The 14,604-nt window shown below is 44.4% G+C and overlaps 1 protein-coding gene across 1 annotated transcript in view; it reads right to left on the bottom strand.

Annotated features, from left to right (window-relative positions):
• Positions 1-323: 323 nt before the first annotated feature.
• The window catches only part of tgfbr1b (transforming growth factor, beta receptor 1 b), a 76,215-nt gene continuing 61,934 nt past the window's right edge, over positions 324-14,604 (bottom strand). Inside the window, exon 9 of the mRNA XM_037756568.1 lies at positions 324-8,448. Within this exon, the coding sequence (XP_037612496.1) occupies positions 8,323-8,448 (126 nt within the window). The 3' untranslated portion in view covers positions 324-8,322. The remainder of the gene's footprint in view (positions 8,449-14,604) is intronic.

The following is a 14,604-nucleotide window of genomic DNA, read 5'->3' as shown; positions in this document are numbered from 1 at the left end:
ACATGTCCTGGAACGCTCTCTCTCTCTCTGAAATGACCTGTGATTGGTCAAAGTCTCCCGTCACTAAGCTAGATGTTCTAAAGCCTGAAAACAGAGCCATGAGGAGGAGCAGTAGTCTAGTTTTCTCTCAGAACACTTGAATTACAATATGCTGAAAGGTTATTATGGGGTTCTTGCCCAATGATGACAAAAGCTCTACTGCCTACTGCAGCTTTAAGTAAAGGATCCTTGTTCTCTTGTACCTACACGGAGCAGTACATGTTGGACTGTGCTGGTTCGTTGGTTTCCCGGTGGCTAACAAATAAAGCAGACAAACACAAATGTTGTAGTGAAACTTTGTTTCTTTATTCACACCATTTTCTACTCCAGCTATGTTAGAAGTTAACATAAGTGTTAATCCTCTAGTTCCTATGTTGATCTCTCAATCATAATCATCTGTACACACTATATAAAAAAGTCAAGATTATAATGTTTAGAAATCCAAGAGGGTCGAGGTGAGGAGGGTTCAGCGGTTGTTGAGGGGTTCTCGCTTTACAATCCCTCCCCCTCATCTTCCAGCCTCCTCCACCTCCACTTTCACTCTTTTTCTTCTTTTTTTTTTCATGAAACAAAAGAACATATTGAACGAGGCGTTTGTACCAGAGTTCAGAAGGGTGGGGTCTTGGACATTTGTAAAGCGCTTTGACTGTACAGCTCACGCAGAACACAACCAACAGGTCATACACAGAGCATGGTAAAGAAGGAATAGTATACTGCTTGGGCACAACACAAACACAATACAATGCCATCTGACAAAAAAGTACCGTTGAAAAGAAAAAACTAAAATTATTCTCTTCAACTTTTTTTTAAGCATTTCATAGAAACAAAAGAGAAAGATAAATTGCAAACGTTGGAGTAAACAAATCGAGAATATATATATACAGTGAGGTAAAACACATTGGTCGTTAAAAGGAGGTATTTTCTTTTTGATTAAGTGACCTTTTTAATATGTTAATTATCCTTTTTAAGATACTTCTCAGCTTTTGGATGACATCTATAAAGCAGGAAACGCAGACATCGATGCAGACACAATCACATGCAGTCTTGTCATTCGAGGTGAAAAGTAAAAGAAGTCTTGTCAAACTTAGGCACCAAATAAAACGTGATAAAGCTTTCTGCTACCCTTGTTGCCACAAAGGTCCTCACTGTAGCGACGAACCGGAGAGGAAACCGAACCCTTTAGTGACCCAAACCGTTCGTCACATCTACCTGAGCACTTTCCCTGGCTTTCGACCGTCAGCAGATGCTTCAGCAGAGACCGATGGAGGGCGACCGTGAACAGGAGAACGGGATAATCCTTTTGGCCCTAACGCGTTCCTCATCACAGTGTGTGGATCATGCTAGCATAGATAGGTCGTTGAATCTGTGAGATCCAGAGGGACTGAGTGGGCGGTCACGATTGGCCCGGACTTTTGCATAACAAGAGAAACAGACCCGGATAAGTTGCATGCTCACAAAGTCGCCGCCGTGACCTTTGGGCTGAGTTACGCAGGTTGTGCTCGGATTGGTTAGGAGACTCTGAGAGGGCCGATACATTCACAGCTGTGGGAATTTCTCAGTGCGTGGTTTTGAAGCGGTTAGAGCTGCTGGCATAGTTTGTATTAGCTCCCTGTTCTGGCCCTCCATCATCATAACTGCTCATTTTCTACCTCCCTCTTTTGGCGTAAAAAGAATAGCATGAAAAGGCTGCATATTGGACCAGAACCGAACAAAACGCTGCATCTCATTTATCGGGTTTGAGTCACCAAACGGCTCAGCCACATCGCTGCTCCCATTCGGAACCTTCGACCGCGTTGACCAGTGAACCGAGGTTTGCACGGCGGCTGCATATCAACAGTGTACAGTGACCTCCTCCCCTCTTTAATCTGAGCTAAGGAGAGAGAAGGCAAGGTAAGATTCTCAAAGAGGAGGTACTGCAGGTTTTAAAATGGGTCACGGCCCCCCCGAGAGGAATCTACAAACCTACGCAAAAACTGTTTACCAAACCCCAAAAACCCACAAAAAAAGGATTTACAGCTTCTATCCCCATCTTTCCACAGTATGGCCCCTTAGGAACCACAAGGCCAACAGATGTTTCAACATGTCGCTCAGCTCCGTCTGAAGGCCGATACATACGGCCACGATCACAGCCTGCCTTCAGACAGAGAGGTCACACATGAGGAGATAACAGAGCACACTCTCACACAGTCAGTCATGGTGTTCACGCTTTGTCCAACTGGTGCTTTCAGGAAAATCCGTTTTACACATCAAAGTGTTTCTATAAACTAGAAGTACAAGTTAGAACAATGACAGAACGTGGAGGTGAGTGGGACCTCTGCAGCCCGCTCTACATCTCTGCTGCAGGCTACAGGAGCTGCTACCAGAAGAACACATCCCAATCTCCCACTCAACTTTTGGCGGTTGAGCTGCATTGTGGGTAATGTAGGCACCAGGTTGTGATAGGGAAAAATTTGCAGAATAAAAATGTGTGGACACTCCATCGTGACTCAGACTCTTCTGTGTACAGAACACCATGACAACGACACCATGACAACATCACCATGACTATCTGAGGAGAGAAGTGTGAGCCGTTATCCTCATCTGTATGACTCATGGCGTCGAACGCATTTAGTTTAGTTTCAAACATACACCCCGGCCTCGACATGTGAGTTTAGAGAGATAGAAAAGTAGGCAGGAATGGATGTGAGTTGGTTCAGCCGGTATGAAGCTGCAGTGAAGCTGCAGTGAAGCGAGGCCCTCGTAGCTACGCTAGGAGAAATCTGTTAAGTCAATTAGAGAACATGGAATGACAAGAGAGAAAGGCAAGATAGGATCAAGGACAGAGAGAGTTGATCTTTAAAGACCTCAAGAGGAACACAACCGGGTGCAAACAAGTCTTCTTTACAGTTAAGTCATCTTGGGTTGTTATAAAGAAAAAGTACAAGGCTGCTGGTGACTTTAAGACAGAATGAAGTTGTCCTAGTAGAGGCGTACCAGAGGTGCTGTTGTTGTTGCTAATGTCCCAGAGAATGACATCGCTAATGGAATACACACACTATCTAGTCTCTAGTCTCTAGTCTAGGGCTAGCCTGACCCCCCCAAACCCACAGCAGGGGTTAGACAGATGAATCCTTGGCCCTGGTCTTTCCCTACTAGTTTGGCCACTTTTGTACACATTTAACATTTAATTCAGCATAGTCTGGAACCCTTTTTGTATTTAATATAGCAGCAATATTCACTTTCCTTTCTTCAGATCTCAGAACAGCGTTCTTCTTTTGTTTCCTCCACCAGATATTTACAATAAGATGTCTCTATTCTGCCACCGCTGATCCATTTCTACAGATTTAACAATACTTCATTCACAAGGACTGGACAGAGGAACTACATGGGTGGATACATCACAACACGGCTGCTCGTAGTTTCTCTTACCAACGTTTCCGTTTCCTTAAAGGATGACGACGGAATAGAGCCTTTAACAACTGATTATGGGATCTTTACAGAAATGGATTATTGTCCCATTAGAAAGGTTTTGTACAGTTTAAACGGCTACGGCGTAAATGTTCCATTATTTCAGCCTCCTTCAGAAATGGAACAGCACCTAGACAGAAACATTTAACAATCTCAACTTCCACTTAAGGTCCACTTACTCATTTGTTCTGGAGCTTTCGCCCATAACACAGTCTTCATCAGCAGATTAAGTTTGCTGCTGTTGCTGCTAGATGTTCAAACTTTTCATTATTCTAAGCGCTTCTTATCAGTGGTGTAAAAGGTCCAAGTCTAACACATCCTTAATTCACATAGTGGTCCACTCCACACGGCTGACTGAACTTCATCCGCCGATGAAAACCATGTGATACGGTGGAAAGCTCTGGAACAAGCCAGTCTTCATGAGAAGGTGACGTTTCCTCAGTTAACTTGATGTTGAAACGTTCTGTCTGCGACAGCCTAAAGTGCAGCATCATGCATCAAGTTTGAACATCAACAGTTTCATGTTAACTGAGCAAACTTCCATCTTCTGATGAAGACCACGCGATATAGCTGAAAGCTCTGGGACAAAAATAAGAAAAGTGGACCGTGAGTGGAGAATGAAGTGTTTTCTATTTGATCTGGAGCATTTCTATTTCTATTCAATCCACTGAAGCGAGAACGGATGAAAGAGTTTGAAATAATGAAACCAGGATAGTGAACTATAAGTACCGGAGCTTCCTCTGACGGCCGATCACTGCCTCATTACTAATATTAAAGACATTAGTCCTGCTGTTACATCACTGGAGACTGACAATGTTTTACAGGTGAAGTTTGTATACTTGGACAAATGCTAACATTCTCCATCTGCTTTGACATCATCAGTTACTGAGGGCATCACCAGGGCAACTAAACAATCACTAGCTCCTAACCCCCCCCCTCCACCCTCCTCTACACTCTTCTAGTATTCTAGTAGAGGAAAACCAGTGGAGAGAACAAGCTACTCCGCTGCCCATCCATAGATTGGCACAGTGGTTTCCAACCGCGGTCCACGGAGGCTGCAGCTGAACCCTGAAGCAGTTGACCCGACGGATCGGCACTATGAACCACAGAGGAAGGAGTCAGCGGTGAAAGAAGCTGCTGCAGTGAGTGGTGGTGGGGTGGCTGGCAACAAACTCTTTAACATCCTTCAGCAGATGTGCCTACCGAATGACGACGGCTGGATGTGTGTCAGAGCAACATGGCACAGAATGATCAGAGTCAGGCAACCTGGGGCTATTTACATCCAACGGCAGCTCTCACCTCCACTCAGAGAACTAAGTAGCAGCACATCAATACATTATGTATCCAAAAAGAAAAACAATGGAGACAGACCGGCTCACCGACATCCAAATTGCCACACAGGTAAACCCCCCCCCCCCCCACTCCCTCCTCCCCCCTCCCCCCCGGGTTCAGAAGCACTTATTGCTGAACAATGGAGAGACTCTGTGGGATTCCTCTTATCTGGCAGATCTAATCTGTAACTGGATGTATTCATTATTGCCTGCTTAACCCTTTGTGCCTTTAAACTGGATCTAATCACGGACTCGTGCGCTAAAAGACAAGTGCTTTTGATGGAACTGGGACACGAGCAGATCTGTAGAATAAGATCACGTGGGTTTAGGTGTATGGCAATTTGGGAAACGGGACGAACACTTGACTAAAACAAACCGTTAAATCAGGTGCTACATATATATGTTGTTGTCCTTTAGATAGAATAATGACACTACCTTTATCATTGTAATCGATTATATATAGATATATCTTTTTTTCATTAAAAAAACAAAACAGAAATAAAGAATAAGAGTAGATCCTGACTCTTATGTGTTGGTCCCTTAAGGCTTGCTTAGCTCAAATGACTAAATTGTCCTTTTTTTTTTTTCATCTTTTGATTTTCGTAAATGTACATTCTAGTAGAAAAAGACCTTGCCACAAAAAAGAACAAAATAATACGCAACCTGGAAAATCTATGGCTTAGTAAATCTCCGTTTGCTATATTTAAATGAATGTACCTCATTGTTGTTGATTATCCTACAGAGAAGAAAATGCTTGAAAGGTTGAGTTGCGCTGCGGCGCCGTCAACGGCACAAACACGTGAAAAGAGCGAAAGTCAGAAATCCAAAGAGTTAACATTTATAGGGCAACATCAGTAATGCTTACAAGTCTTTGTGTCTTTTTTTCCCCCAAAGACGCCGTGAGCTTTTGTGGCATCATTTTTCCAACTAAACACCGAGGGGCTGGAGCTCAGTTTCCAGGCTCAGGTATCCGGGAGGAGAAGCTGTACGATGAGTTGTTGCTGAGGTGGTCGGGTGTTCAGGCGGTGTGGGGGGGAGGTTTGACAAAATGGCACCAGAGAGTTGGCTGGGTTGTGGGGTTGCTGCGACGGCGGAGCGCGTCACTCCGTGCTTTCCGTCCCTACTTCTTGGGTGTGCATAGTGCGAGCTTGCTGTATGCTCGGCATGGCTCCCGCGGGCCTCCTCCGACACGCCGGAGCAAACACTCCACAGCAGCCGACATGAGAGGAGTTGGGTTGTTAAAGCACTGGCACTTTCCGGTAACAGCTGGCTTGGAAGGCATGGTGGCAGCTGATTGTTGTTGGTGTTGTTTGTCGTTTAGCAGAGCAGAGTATAGAAAATAGACACATTTATCTACTGTATATTGCATATGTTGCAGCATGTTCGCCAAAAATGAATGAGGTCATCGTGTCCAGTTTAGTTTTGCAAAAAAGATCCCCTGCCACCAGAAAGAAAATTAAAAAAACACAATAAATTAAACTGACCTGTCCGCCTCCCTGACCGTATGGAGGGAGACGAGGACGTACAACAGTAACCAATGAAAAAAAAAAATAACAGGTGCAAAATGGTTGCAGAGATGAGAGATTCTGCTCCAAACTTCACTGGATGAAGATCAGATGAAGAACAGATGAAGAACAGATGAAGCCATTGTTTGTTTGGACCCAACAGGGCGGCTTACAAACTGTCCCATAACCCCCAGGTCCAAGCTTCACTTCCCAATGCAACTGGAACACGACTCAAGAGCAGGGCTGCAACAAACTAACAGCTTCACATCATCTCTGAAATACTGCTGATCACAGCCCAGTCACTGTTAGCGCCGAGATGAAGGATGCTTTCACATCAGGTACCCGGATCCCAGTACACTTGTCCCTAAAGTCCAGTTGGATTGATTACTGTGAACGCTCCGTACCGAACTCGGGCACGGTTTGTCGATCCACTTGAGAAGGTGGTCTGGAGTACGGCTCATGTGTACTCTGGTACGGTTCGCATCAGGTGTGAAAGCCAACTGTACCGAAACACGGAAGTGGACCGTCATGAAACGCGAGGAATGTTAGCAGTCAGCGAGTAGTAGTAGGGCGATCTTTATTCAACGCCGATATCTGTATAAAACTGGTTCATATCTATGTCTGTATCTGCGCGCAGAATGAGACGATCTCATCCTCTGAACTGTACGGCCGTGGTGATACAGCAGGAAGGCCGGCGAGAGGTTCCTTTAAATATAGACGATAGTAGGCGATGGGGTCGGGCGGTGTTTCTTATTTTATTTAGCTGATTTAATGATCTGCCTCCGGCCTATTTTCACATCAGACTCGGTGAAATAAGAGTTTATTTCAACCAAACCAGAGTTGGTGATTGTTGGAGAGACTAACGACGATGGTTTAGGAGTTTTATTTAGTTTCTGTCCAGTTTGAATGAAGTGTTTTACGATGCTCCAGCACTAGAAAAGCTGATCTCAACATAAACAAATACACGTGAGTGATGACGTAAGTGTACTCGGGTAAAAGAACAACTTAACTAATGTGAAAGCTGAGCGGAGGGGGGGGGGGGACAATGATACTCGGGCACGGTACGGATCAATCGTACCTAATGTGAAAACACCCTGAGAGGAACAGGTGAATGGAAAACACATCTCCAGTGCTCTGTATATTTCACAAAGCATGTTGAACCAAATGCACATTAGAAAAATGGAAAATATTTTTTTCCAAAGAAAAAAAGACCCGTTTGTCTTTAGATTTGAACCTGAAGAAATGAATCAGGTTAACTGTCCATTCCCTGAAACGGTGATAATTCAGCTAAAACCTAACACACTAGTGTTGTGGGAGCGCACGTAGTTCCATAATAGCCATTAAACTACGTATTGGGATCATGACACATCACATGGCTTGGATCAATCCAAAATTTAGATTTTTGTAACACATTTGTTTGTTTGTTTGTAAAGAAGACATTTTCCATGACTCAGCGTTATTCAGAGATTTAAATGAGCAACTTTGCAGCCCTACTGAAGAGTAGCTTCACTCTCTCAAGAGAAGAATGAAATGCTAATATACAAATGAGGGGGGTGGGGGTGGTGATGAAGGTGTGAGGAGATGAGAGCGAAGCTACGGCAGCTCAGAGGCCTCCCAGGTGGTTTCCAGCTCCCTGGCTGGCTGTTGGTTTGACCTGATGGGGCCTGAGCTCATACTGGGTGGTTGTGTGATGAGTGGCGGAGGTGGAGGTGGAACTTGAGACAGAGACTTCATGTGAAGATGGAAGATAATGAGCGGAGGCTTCCTTTAATGCCTTCGGGCACAACCATCCCTCATTAGATCCAATGAATGAAAGAATGAAGTGGGATGAGAAAAACAGAGCACGAGGGGAGAAGAAGCCTTCACTTCCCTTCAACGCAAAGGGGAGGAACAGTTGATGAGTAGTGATGAAGAGAATAATGCTAACGATATGGATGCCAGTCAGAGGTGTGTGTCTGTGCGTGTGTGTGTGCGTGTGGGTGTGTGTTTGTTAGTTATGTCTACATCTTGATTCCCTCCTGTTGGCTGAGCTGAGACAGGGTTTTCTTGATCCGGAGAGCGGTGAGTCGGGCGGCGCTGTTGGCGTACCAACACTCCCTCATTATCTTGGCCATCACCCGCAGGGCCTGCAGGGGAGAGAGGAGACACAGGTTCAACATGATGCCGGGACATTCCATTAGCAGTTTTATTGCGGCGCCGCATCACGCCCATCTCAAGAGACGGGCCAAAGTGACTAACCCGTGACAACCCCCCCCCCCCCCCCCCCCCCCCCCCCCAAACTCAAACAAGCGTGTGTGGCGAGACTCGACTCATCTATGCAGGAGACCAGAGAGAAAGACGTTGTGTGTTCAGCTCGCCGCTCGCCCGCCACTGAGGTGACCCGTCGTTTGTGAAAACCATAAAGCGGTTCATGTTAAAGAACCATATTTCAGCAATAACTCTTTTGTCTTTCAGGAGGCCTGAATAACGTAATGCACAGCAGACTAGAGGGCAGGGGGATTTCTTCTGGAAATATTGTGACTTTATTCTAATTAAATTGTGACTTTATTCGCGTAATATTACAATTTTCAATTCAACATGCTTTATTGGCACTGGATGTCACAGGGACAATGTTACCAATGCGTCAAGTAATACTGACATTATAAATTCTATTACAACTTTTTCCTTAAAATATCACAACTTGATTCTCCACTTCTCAGAGAACACAGACACGTGGGACATGCATTGCATGTGAAGAAAATATTTAATATGAGCGAAAATCTTGCGGAAACACACAAGCTATTAAAGTCCAGCGGTTTATAAATGAATTAAGTAATGAATAATGTACAGCGAGCCGGTCATCGTTGTGAAAGAATCCCCGACAGGGTGATGAGAGACCTCCGCTTCGCGTCCGAGTGCAGCATCGCCCTGTCGGGGATTCTTTCACAACAATGACCGGCTCGCTGTACATTATCACGCTTATTACACGGCTACTTACTGAAGAAATCAATATTTTGACACAAAAACGGTCTGCTAGAGCCCGACTTCAGAGCTGTGCCCATAGCAACGGTCTGTTATACATAGCAACGGTCTGTTATTCATAGCAACGGTCTGTTATACATAGCAACGGTCTGTTATACGTAGCAACGGTCTGTTATTCATAGCAACGGTCTGTTATACGTAGCAACGGTCTGTTATTCGTAGCAACGGTCTGTTATACGTAGCAACGGTCTGTTATTCTTAGCAACGGTCTGTTATACGTAGCAACGGTCTGCTATACGTTGCAACGGTCTGTTATAGATAGCAACGATCTGTTATACGTAGCAACGGTCTGTTATACGTAGCAACGGTCTATTATACGTAGCAACGATCTGTTATACGTAGCAACGGTCTGTTATACGTAGCAACGGTCTGTTATACGTAGCAACGGTCTGTTATAGATAGCAACGGTCTGTTATACGTAGCAATGGTCTGTTATACATAGCAACAGTCTGTTGTAAAGAAATTACAGACTGCAGAACGCCGCGATTGACCAATCAGAATCAAGTATTCAACACAGCCGTATAATAAAATGCATTAATGTGTCATCGAGGTTAACAGGTGCCACATGCACATTTACAGAGGTTACTTCCCCAAACAAAAGACACAAAAGAGGAGGGAAGAGTAAATCATGCCTACATATGTGTTGACTCAGCAGAGATAATAAGAATAATAAGAATTAGAGCTGCAAGCAGCGATGATCGGGCCCTCGCCCACGCGCGCACGTCGGGGGAACGCGCACGTCGGGATACCCGCTGTTGTGCATTCCCATGAAAGTCGGACATCGTAGGCAACAGTTAGAGTTTATTTTCTGCTTGGAGCGTGTGGCGCTGGATATGACCTGTTGAGAACATGTGGGGCATCCTTTAAAGGCACTTCTATGAGGGTTGGTTGCAGTATACAACCATTTCCTGTTTCCTGTAGGGGGCGCTATGACTTTCACTCATAATGGCACATATATGTCTTCAGGCCTGGACTATTATCCAGCTTGTGAAATTTGGGGCAGATCGGACTATCTAAAGTCAAGTAACAACAGCCTCCTGTGTCGTGGCGATTCATCAAAATTCGCCATGTCACCACGGCGTTGCCGTTCGATAGAAAGTTACGATTTTCGAAAGGAAGCATCATCGAGGTCTTAAGGCTTTTCTCACCAAATTTGAGGTAGATGTGATTCATTTCTGAGGCAGAGTACATTAACGTGTAAAACATGATATTTCCTGTTACCACTAGGTGGCGCTATGACTGCGAGTCAAAATTTGCATATGGATGTCGTCAGACAGGGACCTTTATCAGGCATGAGAAATTTGGAGCATATAGGTTAATGTACGACAAAGTTACAACAACTTCCTGTTTTTTGGCGAAGAAGCTTTTTCGCCGCCATGCCACGGCAACACGGTTCGATAACTTTTTGATCTTTTGATAACTTTTCATCCCAAAGGTCTTAAGATACTACTGACCAAATTTGAAGTTGATCGGGTTAAATCTCTAGGAGGAGTTCGTTAAAGTACAGCGCCTGGAAATGGTAAAAAAAACGCCATAAAATCCAACATGGCCGACTTCCTGTTGGGTTTACGGTATACCTCCAAGAGGGTTTTATTTACGTCTCATTATGGTACATATACCTACCAAATTTCATAAATTTAGGTGAAACGTGTCGTCGGGGCTACTCAATAGGGGGCGCTAGCGAGCCAATTTGCCACACCCGAGCACGAAACCCATATCAGATATTTATTTCACGCACGTCTGACACGTGTGCAAAATTTCAAAAAGCGTGTAGTATCCCAAGCACCTCATTTTTACCCTCAAAGACATAATAGAATAATAATAATAAGAATAATAATCATTTGAAGAACAATAGGTCCTCGGACCCGACGTTGTCGGTGCTCGGGCCCTAATAATCATTTGAAATACAATAGGTCCTCGGACCGACTTTGTCGGTGCTCGGGCCCTAATAAGAATAATAATCATTTGAAGAACAATAGGTCCTCGGACCCGACTTTGTCGGTGCTCGGGCCCTAATTAAAGCTGCAAGCAGCGATGATCGGGCCCTCGCCCACGCGCGCACGTCGGGGGAACGCGCACGTCGGGGCACGTACATGTCTTCAGGGCAAGACTCTTATAAAACATGTCAAATTTGGGGAAGATTGGACAATGTATAGCCAATTTACAACAGCTTCCTGTTTCCTGTAGGGGGCGCTATGACTATCATGCATAATACCACATATATGTCTTCAGGCCTGGTCCATTATCCAGCTTGTGAAGTTTGGAGCAGATTGGACTATGTAAAGTCAAGTAACAACAGCCTCCTGTTTTTTGGCGAAGAAGCTTTTTCGCCGCCACGCCACGGCAACATGGTTCGATAACTTTTTGATCTTTTGATAACTTTTCATCACAAAGGTCTTAAGATACTACTGACCAAATTTGAGGTAGATGTGATTAATTTCTGAGGCAGAGTACATCAACGTGTAAAACATGATATTTCCTGTTACCACTAGGTGGCGCTATGACTGCGAGCCAAAATTTGCATGTGGATGTCGTCACACAGGGACCTTTATCAGGCATGAGAAATTTGGAGCATATAGGTTAATGTACGACAAAGTTACAACAACTTCCTGTTTTTTGGCGAAGAAGCTTTTTCGCCGCCATGCCACGGCAACACGGTTCGATAACTTTTTGATCTTTTGATAACTTTTCATCCCAAAGGTCTTAAGATACTACTGACCAAATTTGAAGTTGATCGGGTTAAATCTCTAGGAGGAGTTCGTTAAAGTACAGCGCCTGGAAATGGTAAAAAAAACGCCACAAAATCCAACATGGCCGACTTCCTGTTGGGTTTACGGTATACCTCCAAGAGGGTTTTATTTACGTCTCATTATGGTACATATACCTACCAAATTTCATAAATTTAGGTGAAACGTGTCGTCGGGGCTACTCAATAGGGGGCGCTAGCGAGCCAATTTGCCACACCCGAGCACGAAACCCATATCAGATATTTATTTCACGCACGTCTGACACGTGTGCAAAATTTCAAAAAGCGTGTAGTATCCCAAGCACCTCATTTTTACCCTCAAAGACATAATAGAATAATAATAATAAGAATAATAATCATTTGAAGAACAATAGGTCCTCGGACCCGACGTTGTCGGTGCTCGGGCCCTAATAATCATTTGAAATACAATAGGTCCTCGGACCGACTTTGTCGGTGCTCGGGCCCTAATAAGAATAATAATCATTTGAAGAACAATAGGTCCTCGGACCCGACTTTGTCGGTGCTCAGGCCCTAATTAAAGCTGCAAGCAGCGATGATCGGGCCCTCGCCCACGCGCGCACGTCGGGGGAACGCGCACGTCGGGGCACGTACATGTCTTCAGGGCAAGACTCTTATAAAACATGTCAAATTTGGGGAAGATTGGACAATGTATAGCCAATTTACAACAGCTTCCTGTTTCCTGTAGGGGGCGCTATGACTATCATGCATAATACCACATATATGTCTTCAGGCCTGGTCCATTATCCAGCTTGTGAAGTTTGGAGCAGATTGGACTATGTAAAGTCAAGTAACAACAGCCTCCTGTTTTTTGGCGAAGAAGCTTTTTCGCCGCCACGCCACGGCAACATGGTTCGATAACTTTTTGATCTTTTGATAACTTTTCATCACAAAGGTCTTAAGATACTACTGACCAAATTTGAGGTAGATGTGATTAATTTCTGAGGCAGAGTACATCAACGTGTAAAACATGATATTTCCTGTTACCACTAGGTGGCGCAATGACTGCGAGCCAAAATTTGCATGTGGATGTCGTCACACAGGGACTTTTATCTTGCATGAGAAATTTGGAGCAGATTGGTTACTATACGCCAAAGTTACAACAACTTCCTGTTTTTTGGCGAAGAAGCTTTTTCGCCGCCACGCCACGGCAACATGGTTCGATAACTTTTTGATCTTTTGATAACTTTTCATCCCAAAGGTCTTAAGATACTACTGATCAAGTTTGAGGTTAATAATAATAACAATAATAATCATTTGAAGAACAATAGGTCCTCGGACCCGACGTTGTCGGTGCTCGGGCCCTAATAATCATTAGAAGAACAATAGGTCCTCGGACCCGACTTTGTCGGTGCTCGGGCCCTAATAATCATTTGAAGAACAATAGGTCCTCGGACCCGACGTTGTCGGTGCTTGGGCCCTAATAATAAGAATAATAATCATTAGAAGAACAATAGGTCCTCGGACCCGACTTTGTCGGTGCTCGGGCCCTAATAATAATAATCAAGTTGATTTACAAGAGAATAAATATTAGAAACATCTAAAGCTGGAGTAAGGGGTTAAATCAGCAGCGGGTCACGGACAGCATGACCTGGATGACTGAGAACCTTCACAGACATGTAAAGCTTGAAACTTCTCCTTTTCCAGTTATTCTTACTTATCAGTTAGATCTTGTATGTTCTGGGAAATGTGGTTGAATCATACTTTTTTCCAAAGAAACTCTTTCCTCTCGCCTCACATAAGTGTTGACTTCCAACTAAATTTGCAAACAGGCTTTTAAATAGTGTTCGAGCCTCCGGAGTTTACACTAATTCCTTGACGTCTCCCTTGACGAGGCTGTAAACAGCATCTGGTCCGTATGAGTCGACATGTCTGTGTGTGTGTCTCAGCCTCGGTGTCTCACAGCGTCTGCCTGGTGAGACGCTGGTCCTCCATCTACACAACTTCCTACAGCGCTCATTAAGACAGCCGACACATTCCAGACCTCCATTCATCAGGTGGATTAGTGCCAACTCCACACACACACACACACACACACACACACACTTCACATTACCACTGTCTCCTTCAGCGGAGCTAGCTGAAGCGCATCTCTTATTCAACTGAAGCTTTAACCTGCCATTGTGATTTATGGGCTAAATGGTGGAATGGTGAGCCAACTGAAGAATGTCCCTCCTGGGAACGCCATGCCTTGAACAGCAACACGAGACCTGACTCTGAATGAGGGCTTCTTGCATTAGGGGGGGTCTTCACTTTCTGTCAGGGATCCTCGAATTGACCCACTTTAGACCTCATGGAGTCTCATTTGATCACATTTAGTCCCTTAAGGGAACATTTCAGTCGTACAAGTGGCTGCACAGTAGGAGGAGAAAGACTAGCAGAGATATTTATTATTCAGGAACAGCAACCATCTCTCTGACATGGTTCATGGTTATGATCATTTCTCTTTATACTGATTTTGAAAGAAATTATTCTTCATTTATCAGGAGCACCTAGT

The sequence above is a fragment of the Sebastes umbrosus genome, chromosome 21 (assembly GCF_015220745.1).
Source record: "Sebastes umbrosus isolate fSebUmb1 chromosome 21, fSebUmb1.pri, whole genome shotgun sequence".
In the NCBI taxonomy this organism is placed as follows: Eukaryota; Metazoa; Chordata; class Actinopteri; order Perciformes; family Sebastidae; genus Sebastes; species Sebastes umbrosus.
The sequence above is the reverse complement of the archived record's forward strand: the minus strand, read 5'-3'. Positions and strand labels throughout refer to the sequence as shown.